The sequence below is a fragment of the Astatotilapia calliptera genome, chromosome 11, assembly GCF_900246225.1.
Source record: "Astatotilapia calliptera chromosome 11, fAstCal1.2, whole genome shotgun sequence".
In the NCBI taxonomy this organism is placed as follows: Eukaryota; Metazoa; Chordata; class Actinopteri; order Cichliformes; family Cichlidae; genus Astatotilapia; species Astatotilapia calliptera.
Window position 1 is genome coordinate 23,929,175 of NC_039312.1, and position 24,562 is coordinate 23,953,736.

The 24,562-nt window shown below is 40.0% G+C and overlaps 1 protein-coding gene across 1 annotated transcript; it reads left to right on the forward strand.

Annotated features, from left to right (window-relative positions):
• The first annotated feature begins 14,631 nt into the window (after nt 1-14,631).
• LOC113031423 (carcinoembryonic antigen-related cell adhesion molecule 20-like) lies at nt 14,632-17,462 on the forward strand. Its single transcript, XM_026183488.1, has 5 exons — nt 14,632-14,725; nt 15,540-15,797; nt 16,322-16,609; nt 16,697-16,972; nt 17,054-17,462. The coding sequence occupies exons 1-5, from the start codon at nt 14,668-14,670 to the stop codon at nt 17,173-17,175; spliced, it is 1,002 nt and encodes a 333-aa protein (XP_026039273.1). The 5' UTR covers nt 14,632-14,667; the 3' UTR covers nt 17,176-17,462.
• Nucleotides 17,463-24,562: the final 7,100 nt, after the last annotated feature.

The following is a 24,562-nucleotide window of genomic DNA, read 5'->3' on the forward strand; positions in this document are numbered from 1 at the left end:
TGGTCGTTTACATTCAAAAAATTTAATGCAAACTGTTATGATATTTTGATACCACGGTAAGCATTTACAGGATATTGTTTTATACAGGAAAACTGTTACTCAATAAGGCCGATCTACTAGTTGTTTTTCTCTTTCTCTGTGACCCAAGAATTAATGTGAGACTCACAAGCTGGTACCTCAAGGTCGAAAACACCACAGAGATGAGACCACTTCTTTGCTCCCATCCTCCCTTTTTCTTTATCTCCTGGAAAAGGCTCGTTAAAGGCTAGGTGGTTTGTTTCAGAATTCACTGATGAAAGAACTCTGTATTTTATGTCTAGGAGTGTATTTTGCTGGGATGATCATAAATTATAGCTGAACTGATAAACTACACACAGGATACTTCTTGGCTCACAAGGCAGGAAGACGTTTCCTTATTTGGTCTGTACCGGTTTGAACTGGGAAAGCTGACACACGAACCTTTTTTCATCTATATAAACTGCTGTGTATCAAATAAACCTTTGAGTCGATTTGGGAAGACAACCTGAAGCAGTCTGTGTTTCCTTGTTCTCCCAAGCTGCTCCCGACGTCGTAACTAACCCAGCTGAATGGCATACCTGAGTGTTACTTTAAATAATTAGGAATCTTATAAGGAAAGGACAGAACTCTGCTTATCGCTCACGCCACGGAGGAAACCCGGGAAGGCAATTTCCTTCAATTTTGGTGTCAGAAGTGGGATTACTGACAGAAGGTAAATATGCGTCTTTCATATTTATATAGAGACCTATTATACCTCTCTCAGTGATCGATCCATAAAAAAAACGGGATATGCTGACGAAGTTTCACTTAGTGATCCAGAGAGATACACTGACTGACTTCCTCAGTCCCCGAATAAAGAAACGGGATATGCTGACGAAGTTTCACTTAGTGATCCAGAGAGATACACTGACTGACTTCCTCAGTCCCCGAATAAAGTAGATTAACCCTTGTGACCCGCTAGAGTTGTGGCTTTCCAAATTAACACTATCAAACAATTTTATGTTAAATTACTATGAATTAATGTGCTTCTCGTTTTTCTTTTATATAAAATGTTATAAATAAATCAGTTATAATCAAGTGGAAAGACAACACATTTATACGTAAAAAATAATAATAATAATTAATTGTTTAATTTTTCTTTAAAAAAAAACAAAAAAAAACAAAACACGGGTCTCAAGGGTTAAAAGCAGTAAATTAAAAGCAGAAAGACACAGGGAGTTGCCTGTTGTTTTGCGAGGAGTTGCTCGCTAAGTGAGAGTTGCTCACCCAAACAAAAATTGCTAGCAATAAATTTAAAGTGACCTCAGCTGTGCCGCAGCGAAAATACTAACATAAATCCTCCTAGCGTGTAAACCCCTCTGGAAATCACTGAACATGAGTCAGAATTATTCAAAGACCACAGACAGGTCCGATAAAAAATCTAAAGTACCTGTAAAACCAAAAATTAATAAAATACAAAATAAAGTCTCAAATAACGGCTCAGTATAACTCCCATTTCCGGTTACGTGTAACCTACGTCCGCGAATCGGTGAAGACGTCCATGATCACGTATCCAGAACATGCGGGAGTGCTTATGTGACTGACTTTGTTTACAACTTAAGAAGTTCAATGCATTCTAATTTATTTCCGGAGCCTTATCCCGAACGATTATCGCCAGAAAACAGGTCAGTAGAAATGTTGAATATCATTTGTGATAAGAAAAGTAGTCTGCTTAAAAAGTCCTGTAGAAAATATATGATAGAATGCCGCGACGTGATGCATCAAATGTTACCGCTATGGACAAAAGGAGGGTAAATAATGACAAAGTCGCCGATTTCTTTAAGAATCTAAAGAAATTCCTGCTAACAATGTCCAGAGACAAAAGTGACTTAAATGCAGTAACTATGTGTAAACAGAAGCCTGATGAATCCATCCTAGTATTCATAAAACGCTTTATGCACTGTTGGACAAGCTAGAGGTGCAAATTTAGCTCAGTTTTCCAGCAGCCGCAGACACCCAAAGCAAAAATGAATTTGTGTATTTAATTTAACACAAAGGGTGAAATGTTTGCTGACACTGATAACAGCTTATGTTTTCTCTGCCCTATGTACCGACGATGGAGAAGGAACATCCTCTGTGTCAGCTGGACCCTCAGCAGAGAATGAACTCAACATCCTTTTTGTCCGGTACTCTATGTCACACACTGTGCCAAAAAAAAAAAAAAAAAAAACGTGTACAGACGCCACTAACAGGTAATCCCATGACTGGGAGCCACACTTTTGTTTCTCTCACACTGTTCAACAACATGATAACTGCTCACACAAGTGAAGGTCAAACAGTGATTTTGTCACATAACTCAGACATAGGTTATGATATAACTACACCATGTCGTCACATAGATCTAACCTATCCTATCCACTGTACTATTTCTGCAGTTACATTGCCAGCTGAATACCAGAATATGACATTGTGGTCTAAAAGTGAGAATGATATAGGATTTATTGACTGTACACTTTATCACGTACACCTATTAAAACACAACAAGCAGTATATGTCAAGCAGCATCCCATTTCCACGGAAAAAGCCGCAGCCCTAGATGTCATGATAGGAGATTTATTGACTACAGGAGTAATAAAGCCCACACTCCTGTCAATCCTGTGCCAAAGCCTAACAAACCTGGCGTATGGTGTTTCATACAAGACTTAAGGCAAATTAATGCAGTCAACATTCCTCTGCCACCTCTCGTTTCAGATGTTCACAGCATATTGACATGCATTGCATACACATTTTACCGTGGTGGATTTATGCTCCACTCCTTTTTCTCAGTACCTGTGACACACAGCCGTTATTTGCATTCACACATAGAAATAAGCAGTACACTTGGACTCGTTTGCCCCAAGGCATGATAGACAGCTCTGCTGCTTTCTCAATGGTGCTTCACTCCTCCAGGGCTGCACCCTGATCCACATGTGGATGACCTCCTCCTCTGTGCTGAAAGTGAAAAACTATGTCAAACTGCTACACACATGCTTCTCCAGCACCTCCAAAAGACTGGCCACAAAGCATCAGCAAAGAAAATGCAGTACTGTCAGACTTCTGTTCAATATTTGGGATTCACACTGTCTCACGGAAAACGTTCCATGACTGCAGACAGGGTCAAAGCTGTGACCTCCGTCCCTCGTCCCACTACACAGAAGGAAATGTTGTCCTTCCTAGGCATGGTGAACTATTGCAGACAGTGGATACCAGACTGTTCTTTTCATGACCACATTCTGCGTGACTGTTGTAAAAAAGACAAGCCTCCTCGAATACTGTGATCCACAGAAATGACTGCCTCTTTCAATGCATTAAAGGGAGTGCTGACCTCCGCCACTCATAGGTGCTGCCTGAATTGTTCAGGAATGCCGGCCTGCCTGAGGGCAGTAGCAGCTTGCTCTATCATGATAAGGGACTGCGGGAAGCTCACACTCTCACATGACACTATTCTACACACCAATCACCAGGTCACGACCATTGTAGCAAACATAACTAAACAACATATGCAAATCTCACTATAAAAGCGAGCAGCACACCTGATTCGCCAGCACATTTATTGATCCTATGCTGTGTTCTTCTGACCGACAGGATGGCTCAGACAGGCTTGATGATCATGACTGCATGACACGTATACAGGAATCCACAGCACCATGTCCAGATTTAGAGCAAACACCTATCTCAGACTCAGCCACGGTTTATGTGGACGGGTCCTGTTCAAGGCCGAGTGACAACTCATTTCTTTGTGGCTATTCAGTGGTAACAGTGCCTGACATCATACTAGAGGCTCACTCATTACCATTTCACTCAGCACAAAAAGCAGAGCTCATGGCTTTAATACGCGCCTGTGAGCTACATTTGGATAAGCATGTGACAATTTACGCACACAGCCGCTATGCATTTGGCGTTGTGCATGACTTTGGCACATTGTGGAGACAGAGAGGATTTAGATCTGCTGATGGAAAATAAATTGCTAAATTCTGATTTTGTTCAAAGACTTTTTCAGGCTATACAGCTGCCATCGGCCGTTGCAGTTGTAAAAACGAAAGGACACAGTACAGCTGACACAGACGAAGCAACAGGTAATGCTCTAGCAGACGTGACAGCCAAGGCTGCAGCTGCATCACAGCTCCCACCTCCGCAGGAAGTATTGTCTGTGCCCCTACAGCTGCCACTTGTTACACTCCCAGACTATTTAGAAACAAATGTTGATTTAAAATTCATACAAGAGCAAGCCTCTGCATGTGATTGCACCTATTGGGAGAATAATGACTGTACCTTAGATGACAGAGATGGCTTATACAACATCTTAAGGGTTTGATTGCCCTCTCATATTCCCTGATGCCAGTCCTTGCCCGACATTTTCACTGTGTGAGTCATGTCGGACAAAGAGGGGTAATAGGGGCAATAAAATCAAGATTTGTAATTGAGAAAACATCACATGCAGTAAAAGCATATTAGCAACCTGTCTAACATGTGCGCGAACTAATGTAGGTAGCTCAAAAGCAGAACATCAGCATTTACCACAACCAGATTTTCCATTTCATACATTACAAATTGATTTCACACATATGCCAGCGCAAGGAAGCATCAAGTACTTACTGGTAATAGTGGATCAATTTAGTAAATGAGTAGAAGCTTATCCAACCTCAAAAGAAACTGTAGAAGTAGTCTGTCAAAAGTTGAGCAATGAAATAATACCCAGATTCGGAATACCTCACCAGATTAACAGTGATAGAGGATCTTCATTCACATTAGAAGTAATTCAAAAGTGTGCTAAAACTTTAATGACCTGGGTCAAATTACTTACTCAAGTCCTGTGTGAGATTAGAATGACTCAATCTGCAGTAACCAAATTATTTCCATTTGAAATAAGACTATTTCCAACACCATGGTCAGCTTCCAGAGGGGCACCGCTAGTAGAAGGTGATGTATATTGCATTGTCCACTGATGTTCACAACCTGATAGAAAAACTGAATAATAACTATCAGAAAGTTTGTCTCTCTCAGCCTTTCCCCTCCACAGTTCCACCAGTGGAGACAAGGAGACGCATGTTGGAGAAGCCACTAAAACCAAGGACTCTCTGGGAGGCCGCGCGTGTTCCAGCCCCAGACTGTACTGGCAGTGACGAAGAACCAGCATCCTCACAGACGGACAACCTCAGTGGATTCATGCCAGCAGGGTTAAGACCAGCCCAATCGGACCATCTCAGGCGTCGGATCAAGCAGACGACATCTCCGGCGAGCCAGCGCCCGGAACTAGAGCAAATAAACACACACGGGTAGATGACATCTCCGGCGAGCCAGCGCCCGGATCCAGTGCACACACGCAATCACTGATTAACACACAACATCTGAAAGAACAACGACAAGGTACTCAAACATCCAGCAGGAACAGAAAGCCAAAAGTACCACATGATGTCTAACCTGATAAAGCCAGACTCATTTCATCCTGATAATGGAGAAAATGAAATGCCCATTGTCATCATACGACGCTTATTCAATGTCTCTCGAACCTGGGACCAGGCCAGGAGACAACTGAAGAACTGTTTTTCTTATATACTTTCTTATATATTTAGGTTATTTATTATATCTATCGCATTAACCTTAGGATTTCTCTTTGCTATTTTGTATTGTAAACTGCAACCATGTTCACATTTCTGCAGGTCATATTTTGCTGACTATACCTCATGCTCCATTTTGCAAGACACCTACTTAATGCACTCCTCACGTTCCCTAAAATCAGTAAATAGCAACATAGACGCCACTAATAAACCATCTTATGCGCCCTCTAGAACAGGAGCTAACGCCTGGTATGAAAATGCCAGAACAGCCGCTCGTGATTTAGGAAACAGTAACTGTTATGTCTGTTCAAAGGCTGATCCAGAACAGGTAATAGTAGGATACCCCATATCCGGTTTCCCCCTCACTGAGGGACTAGAGAAAATCAGCGGAAATAATGCTCTCTTTAAAGACGCTTTACAGTTGACTCTGAGCCCTCTCGACTGCCTACTTAGACACACACACACACCAACTAACCCTGAGACTCCATTAGGCGAATTATTGAAGTTATCTAATGACACCGCAGGGACCTGCGCCCCAATGAAACGCCCTAAGAATAGGTTAAAGCCCTCACTGCCCTTAGGACAGATCCCTCTCCATTTTAATACTAGTATGATATGTCTGCGCAGACTAAAGTTAACTGGCCCAGACACACACATAGATTATACAAAGGATAACTATACATTCTTCTCTGACTCCCCAGGTGCACGCTGTAATGAGACATGGCTAGCTGTCTCTGTGGCTGAAGTTGTATCATATCTGGAGGAACACACACACAGTTCAAGTTTGAGCAGAGAATCGATCATTGTTCCCCCAGAGGGTGTCTTAAATGATACTGACTGGGGGGAGTTAGTTAAATCACACATGGTCACGCGCCTGACCAGACCAATCCCACATGCTTATTGGATGTGCAATAATACCCTTAGATTAGCTTTACCTGTTAATTGGACCGGTACCTGTGGTTTAGTAACCGTTGATGTATGCTGTACTTTCATTCCCAATAACACCGCCCCTAACGGTTCATTCACACAAGCTATGAATAAACTTGAAGCATTGCAGATAGAACTAATTGCCAATACAGGTCACGGTCAGTGGCTACATAAGTGGCTACAGGACACGTTTGGAAGATGGAAGGAACTAATTGTAGCCTTTGTAACCGTTGCAGCATGTTTTTGATGATTATTGTCTGTTGTGTGGTACCCTGTGTACGTTCAATGATAACCCGTATAGCTACTAGTACAGCTACTTCAATGTATTTGCAATTGGCACAAATTGACCCAGATTATGTGTTAGATGTCATCGATGATGATCCTGATGTATGTATTGAGCATTAGATTGTGAATTACTCGATTGTTCAAGAAGAGGATGACGTTTTCTTCTTTTTCTTTTCTTCTTTTTAAGATTTTGATATTAAGCTCACTCGAAGGACTAGTTACATTTATGATTTGTTTCACATTTATGATTTATCTTTATATTATGTTATTACATTCTGTCTTTATACTATGTTATCATTACATGATAAAAGGGGAGAACTGTTATGATATTTTGATACCACGGTAAGCATTTACAGGATATTGTTTTATACAGGAAAACTGTTACTCAATAAGGCCGATCTACTAGTTGTTTTTCTCTTTCTCTGTGACCCAAGAATTAATGTGAGACTCACAAGCTGGTACCTCAAGGTCGAAAACACCACAGAGATGAGACCACTTCTTTGCTCCCATCCTCCCTTTTTCTTTATCTCCTGGAAAAGGCTCGTTAAAGGCTAGGTGGTTTGTTTCAGAATTCACTGATGAAAGAACTCTGTATTTTATGTCTAGGAGTGTATTTTGCTGGGATGATCATAAATTATAGCTGAACTGATAAACTACACACAGGATACTTCTTGGCTCACAAGGCAGGAAGACGTTTCCTTATTTGGTCTGTACCGGTTTGAACTGGGAAAGCTGACACACGAACCTTTTTTCATCTATATAAACTGCTGTGTATCAAATAAACCTTTGAGTCGATTTGGGAAGACAACCTGAAGCAGTCTGTGTTTCCTTGTTCTCCCAAGCTGCTCCCGACGTCGTAACTAACCCAGCTGAATGGCATACCTGAGTGTTACTTTAAATAATTAGGAATCTTAGAAGGAAAGGACAGAACTCTGCTTATCGCTCACGCCACGGAGGAAACCCGGGAAGGCAATTTCCTTCACAAACCACGATTTAATGTCATCAAGGCAGTCTAGCAAAACCTTCAGAGAGTCTGTAGAATTCTTTTTAAGAGGAAAATAAATTTGAGAAACATCAGCATAACAGTGAAATGTTATAAATACTGTGGTGGGTGGCTTGTTGCATGTAGAATTGTTATCCCTTTAAAAAATAAACCATAAAGTAACTGACTGACTGAATGTGACTATTATTATTATTATGATTATTAATATTGTTATGAGTTATTCTTTTTTTTTTTTCAATAATTTAGCTTTAAATCAAATCAAATCAAATCAAATCACTTTTATTGTCACATCACATGTGCAGGTACATTGGTACAGCACATGTAAGTGAAATTCTTGTGTGCGAGCTTCACAAGCAACAGAGTTGTGCAAAATACAATAATGTAAACAAGCAAAATACAAGAATGGCTACATCTGAAACTAATAAATATATGTACAATATATAATAGTATATGCATTTCTGGATGTGTATACTAAATATTTTCCTACGTGTGTGTGTGTGTGTGTGTGTGTGTGTGTACACATATTTTACAAATTAAATAGAGTAAACAATAATAAATATATAAATATACAGAGTTGAGTCATGTGCAAAACAGCGGCATTATTGTACAGTGTGTAGTGCATAATGTTGAAGTTCCAGTAGTGAAGCTGAGGTGTCTATGAAGTGTTCATCAGTCTGATGGCCTGATGGAAAAAGCTGTCTCTCAGTCTGCTGGTATGGGACCGGATGCTGCAGAACCTCCTTCCTGATGGAAGTAGTCTGAACAGTTTATGGCTGGGGTGACTGGAGTCCTTGATGATCCTCCCCGCTTTCCTCAGGCACCGCTTCCTGTAGATGTCTTGGAGGGAGGGAAGCTCACCTCCAATTATCTGTTCAGAGCACCACACTACTCGCTGGAGAGCTTTGCAGTTGTAGGCGGTGCTGTTGCCATACCAGGTGGTGATGCATCCAGTGAGGATGCTCTCAATGGCACAGTGATAGAAGGTCCTGAGGATGCGGGGGCTCATGCCGAATCTTTTCAGTCTCCTGACAAAGAAGAGGCGCTGCTGCGCCTTCTTCACTGTTTTGTTTGTGTGTACTGACCACGTAAGATCCTCAGCCAGATGTACACCAAGGAACCGGAAGCTGCTCACTCTCTCCACAGCAGCGCCGTTGATGGTGATGGGGGTGTGTATACTATACGGTGTGTATATTATACGCAATAAGGAATTTAAGCAAACATTTGGCTCTTTTGTTTAACTGGCAGTGTAACGTTGTATACATGTTGTCAAGGCTGCGATGGCAGGCGTGTGGAGGTGAAGTAAGGACCCAAGTGCAGGCAGAGGTTGATATGAGAGTGGAGATGGCAAGGACAGGAACTAAGAAATAAACTAAAACTGGGAAAGCCTAAACACATGGAAATGAAGTCAAAACCCTTAGGGTGATACAAAGGAAACACAGGGAAACAACACACACAGACCAGCAACTTGCAAAGGCAAACACAAGGCTTAAATACACAGAGGGATAACGAGGGAATGAGGCACAGAAGGAGAGCACAGCTGGGAGTAATCAGAAATGATGAGACCGTGGGGACACATTCACATAAGACATGCACCTTCAAAGTAAAACAGGAAATGCACAACACACACACGATCCAGACTAGACACTGAACTTAACAGACAGATTCACGAGGAGACACTGTGACATCATGGACAGACAGAGGGAACACAGAGAAGTGGGACCAGGGCAGGCCCAGAACAGAAACCTAACAAATGGCAAATCTTAATGAAAGACATAACCAGAATAAACAAGAACATAGAATATTATAAGGAAACACAAAACACTGAGTCGTCAGACTCGGGACCATGACACATGTACAATCATTTTATTAAAAGACATGATGTTCGCTTGTTTGTTTGGGTTTTTTTTTTTTTTTTGTCCTGTCCTGTGTTTGTCCGTTATATGTCACATGTAGCACCAGGGTCTTGGAGGAACGCTGTCTCATTTCACTCTGTACTGTACCACTGTATGGTTGAAATGACAATAAAAAGAAATGCAGCAATCATAAAGCATATCTGTGGTAACACCCAGAGAGGAGGAAATGAAAGAAAACATGTTACTCTCCCTCTTGCAAAAAGAACTTAGAAGGATGTAGTTCAGGTATATTCCTAAATTTTTATGCTTTTTTGTTTTTCTGATGTTAGTGTATTTCATATACACTCAACATAAGGTTGTAGCCAAACAATGCAAGATTTAGAGGAATGACACAGCATGAAACTGCAGCAATAAATTCAAAGTTCAGCCAATAAATTATATTCCGGTTATCCGACCTGTTATCACAACAACGCAATAAGATAACACTGTACCAAAAGTACCGGTAATGTGTTGTGACAAAGCCTGCTAAATTTACTAACCACATTGCCAAATATATACTGTCAAGGCAAAAGTGACAGTTCACCAAGCAAACAGACTCAGAGATGTTCTTTTGGAAAGTTTTCTAAAATGGATGACTCAGCTTTTCTTGTGCTCTTCTGAATAGAGACCTCTGACGTTGTGCCTGGAATCTGCTGGAGCTAGTCCCTCAAGTTTAATGGTCACAGCTCACAGTATTCCTTTTACCTCTGGTACCACTGTGGACCCACATCCCACTACAATGTGCTGGATAGTCTCCAGGACATCTTTGCACAGTCAGCCTATTCAGTTCTGTCAGTTGTGTTATACTCCTGCCTCCATGGGTCTGGTGCTTAGGGCCCATCATTGTGCTGCCGTGATTAGTGCCTCTGTGCTGTCCTTTAGGCCAATCTTTTTTAGCCACTGCTTGGATTTCCTGATGTCAGCTACATCCTATGTTATCATTGGTACATCATATCCAGGGACTTGATCATCCATGATTGTTTCTCCTCATGTTCCTCATCACCATTTGCCTTCAGCCACCTAAAGTACTTTTGGAGAAAAATTCTCAGGGAACCAGATGAACTTCTCTAAGAACTTCTCCATCATCCTGATCATAGAGCCTCAAGGTGCTGGACTTCAGCTGGACACCCCAGTTGTGTCCAGCTCCATTGTGAGGAGTTTTTGTGTGTTGACATCAGTGACATATATCCTCTTCTGTGCCCAGCTCTGACCATTAGGATGTATGTATTGAAGGCTTGGATCTTATCCCTACCATTCCACTGACTTCTCAACCATTGCCTTACATTTTGGAAGTATTTTGTTGTGGTTGTGGTACTTTTCCAGACTTGTGCTGTCAGGTCTTCATTGAATAATATTACTGTAGCTTCTTCATGCCTGAAAGTCAGTGTTAGATATCTGCCTTTGTGATGTTCTGATTGTAAAACTTGTTATTTTTGACATTTTTCCTAGATTCAACTAAAGAACTGGGAAGAAATTATGGGTTTGTGACTAAGTGTCTAAAAGTAGAATTTCTCTTTTTTTTTTTTTTTTTTGGCCTGTCCCATTTGGTTCTTTAGCCATCAGAATTGTTGTCTGAAGACCAACAAGGATACCCAAAGGATTTACTTTGCCAAATGGATCATCGTGGCATTGCCGTATTGGTCCATTTGATCGACCTTTGTTTTTATTATTTATTATATTTTATTTTCAGATGTTACAGACAGGACAGAGGGAGAGAGAAAGAGGAAGGAAAAGAAAAACAGAAGGGGAGAGGGACAGTGAGAAAGGGGGGGAGAAAAAAAATCTCCTGGATCACCTGTTGAGAGGAGAAGAATAGAAAACAAGCAAAAAAAAAACAAAAAAACAAAAAACAAAAAAACCAAAGCAACATACTAAACACAACACCATCGCATTAATCTAGCTAAGTGCAAACAGCAGTAAATACTAAAAATTCAATGTTGTTGTGCAGCACACAGGACAGACAGCGCACAATGTGCTTTGAAGTAGCAGCCAAGAAAGGTGTAATTTAAGTCTACGAGCAGTGAACACCCGTGTGCATACCTGTGTGGATCAGCGCGCTTGTATTCAAATGGTTTCCACATGTAATGGTCTGCAATAGGATGTAGCGAGCCATAGCCCCGTCCCCCAGGGCATGAAGCAGGCATGGAGGAGATCCAGGCCCCAGACATCCAGAGGCCCCAGAGTGCGAGAGCCCAAGGAGGACCACCGGAGGGGCATCCGTGCCACCCTCATGGGAAGGGCTGAGGATCCCCAGACGAGGCGTCACCCAGTAGCCACCGAGCAGAAGCTAGAGGGGGCTGCACCGGCGTGCCCGCTGGCTCTGCCGGCAGCCAGCTGTGCCAGAGTGAACCGAGCCGCAGGCCCAGAGGCCGGAGGCCCGAGGGCCCCCCGCACCCCGGAGGAGGCCTGACCGAGAAACAGGCGCCAGGCCCCGCCAGGTAGCCACCGGGAGTGAGCCGGTACATACCTGAGCGCCCAGCCCCGGACACCAAGAACCACCAATGCACCGACCCCTGAGGGCATCAGTCACCGGCAGGGAGTGTGGTGAGGGGAGATAGGCCTTGGAGGGCCTGGGAGTTCCCAGAGAGGTGGAGTCTAAGACCCGACCTGACATATAGACACAGACAAACAGGCACACACAGACACAAACATGCGTTCCCACCCTTATGCACACATATACAAACACTCAGCACTCACCCAACGTAAGGGCTGACATAAATGGACATGTACACGCAATCACACTCCCCAAACATACTCCAGGTCCAGGTACCCTCGCCCCCAGAGGGGGTAAAAGTAGAATTTCTGATTGGTTCTTTGCTAAGTGTAGACAGCTTGAGTTAGGTTCCTCATAATGCTGAATGGTTTTTAATTCGGTGGATTAAAAAGTAAACACTCCTTTAAAAAAAAGGTCAGGCACAAGAATTGAAGAGCTCTAAAAGACTTTCAGAAAGCCTGGACCAAGACCACTTTTTAAAAAAGGACAAGACAGTTTGACTTCTTTGGAAACAAAATATAAAGACGTGAGGGATGACTCAAGATGTTTGCACAGTACTGTCTACATGGCATAGACAGTGTTGGTCAAGTTACTTGAAAAAAGTAATCAGTAACTAATTACTGATTACTCCCCCAAAAAAGTAATCCCGTTACTTTACTGATTACTTATTTTCAAAAGTAATTAATTACTTATTTACTTAGTTACTTTTTAAAAACACGATTTACAACCTGAAGAGGTGATAAAGTGATAGATCTTTCAGCCCAATTCTACTTTTTCTACATAATCTATCATACAAAATGTAATCAAATGGAAAAGTCTCTTTTTTTAACTTGTTTTATCAGTTTTAATCTTTTAACTTTATGCATCAAGCAAAACATTTAATTATATGCAACATTCTCTGACTTGAATAAATTAGTTTAACATTTAAACCTATTTTCTACACATTCCAGCACATAAAATAAAATATTTTTTGTGTTTTCACTCACTCTTTCAAACAGATGCAAGTAAAACACAGCAGAAAATAAATAAAGTCAAAGACTCAGCGGTCCTGTTGCTCTATTTTCACCTGTAAAGCAGGCGCAGGGTAGGCGGAGGGTTACCCTGGTGCAGGTGTGCTGCGGTCAGTTGAAGAATCCGCGCGAGTGTCTCTGTGAGTTTCCCATCACGTCGTAGCTACTCGGTGCTTGCTGGGAAGTTTAGGGGTTTTTTTCGCTGTAAAAAGAAGTTTTCTTCCCACGCACGATGGACGCTAATGTTTTTGTCACTTTTTATGGAATCAAACTCAAAGTAAGGTCAGTACTTCCACACTTTAAACGCTGCATGCTCATACTCTCTCCCGCACTCGATATATTATCCATTGTTGATCTGCACACAGCTGCTGTCACCAACATCGCACTTGTTTACGTCACTGTCATGAGACATTCTCACAAAAAAAATCACGGTTTTAGTAACGCAGTAACGCAGCGTTCCTACGGGAAAGTAACGGTAATCTAATTACCGATTTTGCAATAGTAATCCCTTACTTTACTCGTTACTTGAAAAAAGTAATCAGATTACAGTAACGCGTTACAAGTAACGCGTTACTGCCCATCTCTGGGCATAGATTACAATGTTTTTTTCTATTGTACTTATACCAGTAATAGACTGACAGCAACTTTTACTGCTTGTCTTTGCCCTTGTTTCAAAAGCCCCACCTCTCTGAGCAATGATAATTACTGAATTATCTTAGTGTGTGACAGCAGGGAAGACTCACCTACTAGTGTCAGAAAACATCTGACATAATAAAAAGCTTATCATTGTGCTGCCATCAGAAGTTAAATTAGGTATATTTCATAATTCATACTCTATCTTCTATGTAATCAGGTTCAAAGTGTCAGTCACAGGACCAATGTTTTAGATTCACGACGGTTACAAAAGATAAGATAAACATAATATTAGCTGAGAGCAGAAATATATAGTTGGATGTTGCATTATTGTGTCACTACCCATCTGCAGGCTTGTTGAGATAAACCAAAAGGTCCAGGTAATTCTTGGTGAATATTTTTTAATACAGAGGTTATTTAGAGAAGAAGGAACCAGAATTAAAAGACTCCTGTGAGACAGTGCCATCTAGTGCTTTGAGGAGTGCACTATAAACATCTTCAATTTCACGCAGATTTTGACTAGTCCATGCATTAATACAAATAAAAACCAAACAAAAAAATAATACATGCAAACAACAACAACAGAATCTAACCCATTCTTTGAACTCTATTTGACCTCTTTCCTCACTTGTTTCAGGGAACTTCCACCTTCTGCTGATTTCATCATCACGTGAATTCCAGTATTAAACAACATCAGTTGTGAAATCAAAGTGTGACTGTAATCTGCACTGTTTTAACAGATTTAGTAAATGATTTAAAACTTCCTCCCAGTAACTCACAGCTGTTATAAAAACAAAGAAGGTAAAGCAACCCTACAGCAGAGTCAAACATGGCGAGTGTTACTGTGACATCCTGTTGGAAGAGTCTTCTGCTGGTGGCACTTATGGGTGAGAACATTTAATTTGTGTTCACTGTTATTACTCTATTATTATTCTTTTAAATGCTGACTATCAACATGAATGACAATAGTAACAAAGTAAGTGAAACAACAGTTAATAAGAGGCTCAAGAATACAGGTCTCTGTGCTTTGATTCAGGTTTTATTTTAGCAGATGTTTATCACATTTATCCCTACATCTTCTGAGTGTAAAGATTTTTCCTCGTGATATACATGGAATGAATTAACTGAGTAAGGATTGAAAAGTAGGTTTTTCTCTATATTATGTGATCCTATTTTTGTTGTTGTTGTGCCCAAACTGTGCAACAGCCTTCCTCAGTCACTCAGATCGGCTGACTACGTTAATTCATTTAAGTGACTGCTGAAAGACAGTTATTATTATTATTATTAACTATTATTATAGTTATTGTTTGTATGTTAGCAAAGTTTATATTTGACCATACATCTGTGGAAGCAGCAGAACTTTTTTGTGCTCTTAGAAAAGATGTTTGAATACTGTCTTTCCTTCTACCACGTACATGTAGGTTAAGAACTACACTTGACAGCTTTGAGTACCTGCTGATACTAATATAAGTCTTACATCATCTTTTTCTCACACTTAAGTTTGTCTGGACACACGTCTGAACTCCTGTTTAGTTAACTGATACTTATGCAGATAGATATCCATTATGGAGTAATGAATTATATATTATTTAATTCTCAGATTGAGTTATTTTGTGCTTTTAACCAGTATTGTACCAGTATTGACACAGAGTGGCTTTTACTGGTATGTGTTACAGCCATCCTGACTGCTCTGTCCCTCAGGTTTACCAGGTTTGGGGACCAAGGTGCAGATTTCTTGGACTGGCAGGGTGACAGCTGGTTCCCCCACTACTTTCACATGCTCATCTAATTGTTTTCCAAACTGCATCTACACCTGGTCCTTTAAGGCCAGCACAGTCGACGGGAGCACATTAACTTGGACACCAGATGGACTGGATGATACAGTGAACCTGCACTGCACTGTCTTCAATCCACAAACAGGAGTCTACACAAGTACTGACACCATTGTAGAAATTACAAGTGAGTACATCAAGTTAAATGTCACATTAAATAGTGGAAAGTAACAAAGGTACCTTTTATTCTGTACTTCTAAAATGTTTGCCTTGATGACAGGAACAAGGTGAGTGTATGAGTTACACATAATTAGGACACACTACATGGACAAAACTACTTTGCTACCTACAGATTACACCTACCCTGTCATGAGGCCCTGGGCACGCAGTTTTTCAGCTGATGCTAATGCCAAAGGAGGTTTAAAACTCTGCAGCTATTGAGTCAGGAGGGAATATCTAAGAGGAAGGAAATTCCACATGCTGATTTTTATCAATGGTGGCATGTTATTACATCTCATTCAAATTCAGTGATATTTATAGAACAACACATTCTTTCACAAATATTTGTAAAGGCAGACTGCATGGCTAGGTGCTTGACTTTACACACCTGGGACAACTGAATGCAAAGATTAAGAGGTGTGGCTTAACACTACTGTCTATATTTTTATTCTCACTTTATGAATTAAAAACGTATTTTTTCTTTTTGTACAGATCAAATATCTGTACAAGTCAGTCCGCTGAACACTGTACCATCTCTCAACCAGTCATTAAATCTCATCTGCCATGATGCCAGATTTGGTGATCCACAAGGTCTATCAGACCTGGTCTGGTATAAAGATGGACAAGAGGTGACCCTGCGTGAAAATATGTGGCTTCAGCAAAACAACCTCACACTTCATTTTGACTCCCTGCTGCCCTCTGATGCTGGTTTCTACCAGTGTCAAACATATCTGCCTACATCACAGACAACAGTTGTCAGCCTGGGCTATCTACTCAGCTGTAAGTACAAGGATACAGAGAGGTTAAACCAGAACAAGAAAGGCTGTGTTTTGTCATAACTGCAACAAGCTTTCTAATCTTTTGCAGATGATCAGTGGAACGTCAGCATTAGCGGACCTGACACTGTGTTTCCTGGTCAGTTAAGTGAGTTCACCTGCCTGACTAGCTGCACCTTAAATGTGGAATGCACCGTCAGGTGGGAGTTCAGGGGAGGTTTCCCTGTTGGAACCTACTTTTCAGTTCATAAAAATGAGGTCAGGTGGACTCCTTCACTACCTGGGACTTTTCAAAATTTCACCTGCATTGCAGAGAATAAAGCTGCTGGACGTTCTGCTGAGGCCACCAAGATGGTAGAAGTTAAAGGTACGCACTACTCCTTAGCACTTGCTTGTTTCTATTCTTATTGCTAAATAAATTTCAATTACTTTCTTTTTCTCTCAACAGATATCCCAATCTCTGGATCGGAGGCGATGCAGCTTAGTGGACCTTTTGCAGGAATCCTCAGTCTGGGAATGTGGGTCCTCTTGGGTTGGGCTCTAGAAACAGTATACTTATATTCACTTTAAAGAGACAGTTCACCCCAGCATCAGCTTTATGCCCAAATAAACACATGACTACACCATGGATTATCATAGAATAGTTACTACAACTAAATGCAGCTGATATCTACAAAACTTTTCAACTCAGACTTACACTCCAGAGAAAAACAACATAAATTTGATTTGGGGTTGAACTGTATCTTTAAGTTTTAGTGTGAATATTTTCCACGCTATTTATTTCTGCAGCAGCTTATTCTGTTTATTATTATTTGTGCAAAAGAAACATATGTGATGTCAAATGTTAGAAAAGTAGAAGCAGTGTTTTTTCTTATGAATTTTTGTAAAACATCTGAACTCGCATATGAAAAATAAATTATGTGCATGAAGTCACAGTTGGAGTTGATTCCTATTTAACAATTAAAGTTGACACATGATTTTCTTTATGCTCCTTTATAGTGTACGTTTTAATTACAAGCCATTTGTAATTAAAACGTACACTGTAATTAATTTAATTTAACCACAAGGTGTCACTAACAACACAGAAGCACTGGATTTCAAGGACAGTGGAACATAAAATGTAAAATATTTCTGTGAATGATATTGCAATAAGTACTCTGACTGTTTTGTTTTTTTCAAAAACAAACCTCAAGATTTATTAAAAATTCTTTCACTGGGATGTAACTCCTTCAGTGAAAAATTACTTTTGTAAAGCCAGCTTGATAAACAAATTGTGTGACGTCAATTCTGCGCATGTGGTCAGTGATTCAACAATCTGTTTCATGTTCCTTTGAAAGTGAACAATTAATGCAGAGAAGACAACCACACTAAGCAAACTGAGAGAGACTGAGGTTTTTACCTTTGTTTTTCTCTTTTCTTCTTTTGTCATATCTCAGTTGCTTTGTCAGGCGTAAGAATAGGTGGGGAAAATGAAACTAAAACATCTGCTTTCATTTTGTTGTAAAAGAAACCAACATTTGCATGTTAACCTCATTGTAGTTTCAGTTGAAATGCTGCAAACTCTGTAGTATATGTATATATATCCTGTGTTTAATTATAAACTAGAAAATGTAGGTTGGTGTTTTATGTTATGTCTGTTATGTACTTTCTCTTTTAAATTATTGAAACAAAAAGATATTCAAAAAAAGATTAATTCCAAAATGGACCAAAATGGAACTTTGTGGCCAAAATGCAAAACGCTATGTGTGGCGGAAAACTAACGCTGCACATCACTCTGAACACACCATCCCCACTGTCAAATATGGTGGTGGCAGCATCATGCTCTGGGGGTGCTTCTCTTCAGCAGGGACAGGGAAGCTGGTCAGAGTTGATGGGAAGATGGATGGAGCCAAATACAGGGCGATCTTGGAAGAAAACCTCTTGGAGTCTGCAAAAGACTTGAGGCTGGGGCGGAGGTTCACCTTCCAGCAGGACAACGACCCTAAACATAAAGCCAGGGCAACAATGGAGTGGTTTAAAACAAAACATATCCATGTGTTAGACTGGCCCAGATCTAAATCCAATCGAGAATCTGTGGCAAGATCTGAAAACTGCTGTTCACAAACGCTGTCCATCTAATCTGACTGAGCTGGAGCTGTTTTGCAAAGAAGAACGGGCAAGGATTTCAGTCTGTAGATATGCAAAGCTGGTAGAGACATACCCTAAAAGACTGGCAGCTGTAATTGCAGCCAAAGGTGGTTCTACAAAGTATTGACTCAGGGGGCTGAATAATTACGCACACCCCACTTTGCAGTTATTGATTTGTAAAAAAATCTTTGGAATCATGTATGATTTTCGTTCCACTTCTCATGTGTACACCACTTTGTGTTGGTCTTTCACGTGGAATTCCAATAAAATTGATTCATGTTTGTGGCTGTAATGTGACAAAATGTGGAAAAGTTCAAGGGGGCTGAATACTTTTGCCCCACAGGGAACGGTTCTGGCTCTGTTTGTCTTCACCATCTACACTGCAGACTTCTCCCACAACTCCATCTTTTACGGTGTAGTCTGCTGAGGTGGCAAGATCTCTGCCGGGGACAGGAAGAGACTGAACAGGTTGATCCGCAGGGCCAGCTCTGTTCTAGGATGCCCTCTGGACCCAGTGGAGGTGGTGAGTGACAGGAGAATGGTGGCTAAGTTGTCATCCCTGTTGGACAACATCTCCCACCCCATGCAGGAGACTCTGACAGCACTGAGCAGCTCCTTCAGTGGGAGACTGCGGCACCCACGGTGTGGGACGGAGAGATTTCACAGGTCTTTCTTCCCCACTGCTGTCAGACTCCACAACAAAGACTTTTGCAGCTGATCAAACACACAAACCCACACATGTGCAATAACACCAAGTGTAATACTCTTTTCTGACAAAGTTGTATTTTTACTCACTTGTAGGGGAGACCGGGGATAGTTGTAACATTTTTGACATTTCTGTCTGTAAATTGGAGCTCGTTTAAGGTAGTGGATTCAAAATGTAATGCAAAGTATTTACATGTCTCTGCTATTAAATAGTGCAGCTATTTTCTCTGCAGCACAATTACCCATTGCATGGTATGGTCTCAAACACAAAGAGTGAAATGTTACAATTAACCCCATAGTCTGGGTTAGTTGTAACATATCCTGGGGTGAAATGCAACACAATGAAATAAGGGTACTAACGAAACATTAACATGTAATCTTTGTTTATTCAACACATGAATGCACTTAGAGCCATTTATGTAGCTGTGTGTGTGTGTGTGTGTGTGTGTGTGTGTGTGTGTGTGTGTGTGTGTGTGTGTGTGTGTGTGTGTGACAGAATGCAGAAATCTAGCTTTTGAACATATTCCAACCCCCCAAAAAAGACAAATTATGGAATTTTCTGCAACTGAATATTTCATTAATTTTGGTTGGTCTTCCTTGAGTTTGGCCTCATTGGCTCAGTGGGCATTATAACCTACAACTCTTGCACCAATTTTGAACATAACAATGAAGCTGAAAAAATGTAGTTGTTCACCAGCATCGCAATTCCATTACTTTTTATCATGGCTTACCTTGGTGTGGTTTGCAAAGTGCTTCAGAAAGATGAGGAAATCTGTTTCTTGCACCCATCCTGATTTATTTCCACTACCAGTACTTCCTACTGGTCCATCTCTGACACAGTGGTCTGCATAATGTATGTGTGGGAACACAAATAGTGGAGGAATTGTGTTGCCAATGGCATTAACCGCATATACAAAAGTGACCAGTGAACCTCTCTCTGCTGATGTCGTTGCCCCAACTTGTTTAATATAAGTTAAAGTAATAGTGTGGTAAGTTGTAACATCTGCATTATTGTTACAACTGACCCAGACTCCTATAGCCATGAACTAGCTAACATTACAGCTAGTTCATGGCACAGAAGTCTGACAGGTAGTTCATACTTTATTCAAACCAAATAGTGAAACATGATTAAGTACCTAGCTTAGCTTTTAATTCCATTACATTTGATTGATTAGCTAGCTAACTATTGGCTATTGGTTATGTCAAAAATTTGTAGATTAAACTACAAAGTATTGCATTCACTGGCTGAAATTAGACCCACCATTTCACCCTTAGCATTAAAATGATGTGTACAAAAACCATTATCAAATGCAGGATGCAGCTATACTACATCATATTTGTTTGTAAAAAAAACATAAGGTTTTTTATAAAACTCTGCCATGGCTCATCAAATGTTGTTTTTTCTTTTCTAGGACTGTGAATAGTGATCAGCAATAGGGAACTAAAGAGTTAAGACTATAATTTCATGTCAACAGGGCCCCTCACACTTACCTTTAAAATCTACAAATGACCTATACATCAATCACATCTTCTGTTTGGCCAGTATACACAGCACAGGTTTGCTCAGATGCTGAACTTCGTCCCGTCATAGCTCAAACAATACACCCGCTGTTTACTCAGTGCTATTGAGAGGGGCATAATGGTTTGCCCGTGCTTCACATCCAACGTGGGAAAGAGTATTTCTTAGTGTGTGAAAACAATTGGTTGTCTGAAATAATACAGTTTTCTAAAAATTGTATCACCTTTCTGAGAAGTTTGACAAGCATGAAACCCAGATGATCTATACCACCTGCAGATAAGAAGCAAGTGGAAGCAAGCAGGAAAGTTCCTCATCCTTACTTGGCTTGGCCAGGTTGCGGTTTTTACAAATCACAGTAGGAGGGCGTCTGTCAACATCCTCATTGGAGCGCTCACCCTTAGATCCGTCACATCTGTCCCACAACTTAGGGTCAACACTACCCTTACAGTTTTAGGTGAGAACAGATAAGTAAGAGCTGATGTTCAAGGTTGGGAGAACCATTTTTGTAGAATTTCAACTTGTTTATTAATAATGGTTTGAAGTTGGTAGTTTCTCACCAAACATTATAACTGAAACACAAGCATTTAAGGTAAATGTGAAAGCATAAAGTCTCAGGGAAAGGTTGGGAAAAAATATAAGAGCTTTTCCTAAAGTGTTTTTTTATTTGTACTTTTTAATATTAGCATAATTTTTTTTTTTTAAGTTAATCATTTATTCTGAAACATTTCAGCAAGTCACTCTGACACTTGAACCCTTCACCCTGGCTTTCATGCATTATATTTATTACTCACTTTTTATTTTGGGAATGCTGAAGCATGCTTTGAATAAACTGTGATCAGTGTTGAGTAAATACTATGAGATGAAATGCATGTGGGTTTTACAAAAAATGAAATCATCTTTTGTGGAAGTCCAGTTTCTGATAATGTTACGTAAGGAAAAAAAAAAGAAAAGTTATCTAACCTTAAATGACTTTAAATGACGCAGCAAACTGTGTAATGTGAGGCAGAACAAAGATAAATCCCATGAGCAAATAAAGGCACCATAATGAATGACATATTCAAAAAGCCAAAGCAAACTTAAAAGAAACTGTGAACACTGGCCATAAATTCTTACAGTTCTGTAAGGTGACCAAAAACATTTCGACACACTGAGGGTAAGCGGGATGGAAAAACTTTAAAAATATGCTGATGGAAAAACTTTAAAAATATGCTGATGAATTGTTTGCACTAAACACTTTACTGGAACAGGTTTCTGTTGTAATGAAAAATGATCCCAAAATAATATTGGAAAAGGTTTAATGGAATTCAGGAGGCCCCTGTCTCGTGGTATTTGGACTAACAACCAGCAAAGAGAAAAACAGCCTGTTCCTTACTGTATGTCTACGTGCTTTTGCCGTTTGTTGTTTTTGGTGTGCTGTTCGTCACGTTGCAGTGTCATCTAGTTTCTGCCTGCCCCCGTGTCTGTCCAAAGTAAGTAAGTATGTTAGTATGCTTCTTTTATCCCAATCGTCATTTCCAGTGTTGAGGAAGTTATATTGAAAAAATAATTAATTATAGTTACTAGTTATTTCTTCAAAAAAGTAACTGAGTTAGTAACTGAGTTACAAGAATCTAAAAGTAAGTAATTACTTGAAAAGTAACTATTGCTTTACTTTAAAAAATGTTTAACCCCCTGGGATCCAGGGTATAATTGGCCATTTTTAACCACATTTTACCTTTAAAAACTGTTTACTTTGCCTTGTTTGGTATCATCCTTTTCAGCACAACCTCACGTGTCTGAATTTACAGTTATGTTTTCATTTTGACATACTGTATTAACACAATTGATATGCAGTAAGCCGAACACAGCTTCAACCGTCTGTTTGTTGACAAATAGTAACGGACCGCATTTTCTTGTTAGCAACTGTAACGGCGTTGAAACGATACTCGTTACTGAAAAAAATAACGCCGTTGCTTGTAACGCATTCCCATCACTGGTCATTTCCATGCAACAAGGTTAATGATACGAATCTGCTCAGACCGCACCTTTTATTTGAATTTACATGTTGTTTGCATCTGGTTATTTGCAGGTGCTCTGGCTTCGTCCCTCAGTCCAAAGATGCCTATTTGGTTAATTGGTAATTTTAAGCATGGGAGGGTGTGGTTGTCTGCGTTGTTATGTTAGCTCTGTCATGACCGAGGGTGTAACCCACCTCTAAGTGAGCTGGGATAGGCACCAGCCAGAACATGGATGAATAAAGCAGAGAACTTCAGCTTGTCACATTGTTTCTGGCTTTTTGTCGTAGTTTAAATGTTCAGATAAAGCAATTTGAGAAACAATGTAGGGTATTTAGACCAAAATATTTTGATACTTATGGCAGGGATTATATATAATATTTTTTTATTAATTATTTTAAGGTAATTAAAGCACAAAAACAAATAATCAAATAATAAAAGAAATATGGCTAAATTCGTGCGTAAAGTTTTTGCTTTGTCTGTATTGTATACTGTCCTAAAACGTCATGGCTAATGATGGTATTAGTTTAGGAAACAATGATGGTGTAAAGCACAGTCATCGTTTAGTTATATTAGTTATATATTCAGATATATTCAGATATTTATAAGTACTGTTTGTAAGTACTGATGTATTTTATCATATTTAATAATTAAAATTAAGAATAACTAGAATTAATATTCATTACAATTAATACACTTTAACTGTATGCTTACTGCAAAAACTCATTGTTATGAAGTACATTTGTAAACATTTATTTTCATCTGTTTGGCTACCACAGAATGAATTATGTGCTGATCAGTGTGAACCTAAGAGTCTGAATGAATTCCGCAGATCATCAATCATCAAGTGCTCAATTTTATTCTCCTTCCAATCTCTTTCTTTTGGATGAACAGCAGCTTTGAGGTTACTTCCAGTTACAGAGCTCAGCTCACTGATGAAAACGCTCTCTGTGATCAGTGTGACCTGCTGTGACCATGTAGTAAACTTTACCATCAGCTGTGAGTTGGGCAATAGCATATTCACTACTACTGCAGTTTTATATACTAATATAATCATTGAGCTTCAATACACAGTTCTTATTTTTCTGTATGTCTCTCGTCTGCCTAATTGTCATTGCTTTTCTGAGATGGACGAGATAACATAGCGCTCAAAATGAACGGACCGAACATTTTTCCTTTTTAGCTGGATCCAATCTGTCTGCGGTCTGTTCTGCATTCTCCAATCATCCAGCTCAGTTTTAGTGGGTTCAAAGCTGTTACATGTCAGCAAGTGGTCCATATTGCTGTCTGGCCTTCAACAATCACGCCAACATAAGAAACGACATCACCGCAAATGTGCTCATAGCAAGTGCATTTGTTACTATTACAACAGCAACATCAGTACTTCTTGGTTTTGTTCCAAACTAACTTTGTTTTGTTTTTTCTCAACACAAACTGTGTTCACTGTGGAGCACTGCCTCCCTTTGCTTTTCACAGATGATAGCACGTTCACTGTGATGGACCGAGCAGCGAAGGAAACTTAGGTACAGGTTAAAGGGGAAAAAAAAAAAAAAAGGATTTTTTTAATTGAACCCCAATAAATAATTGGTTAAATCATGTAAAAAGAATCAAA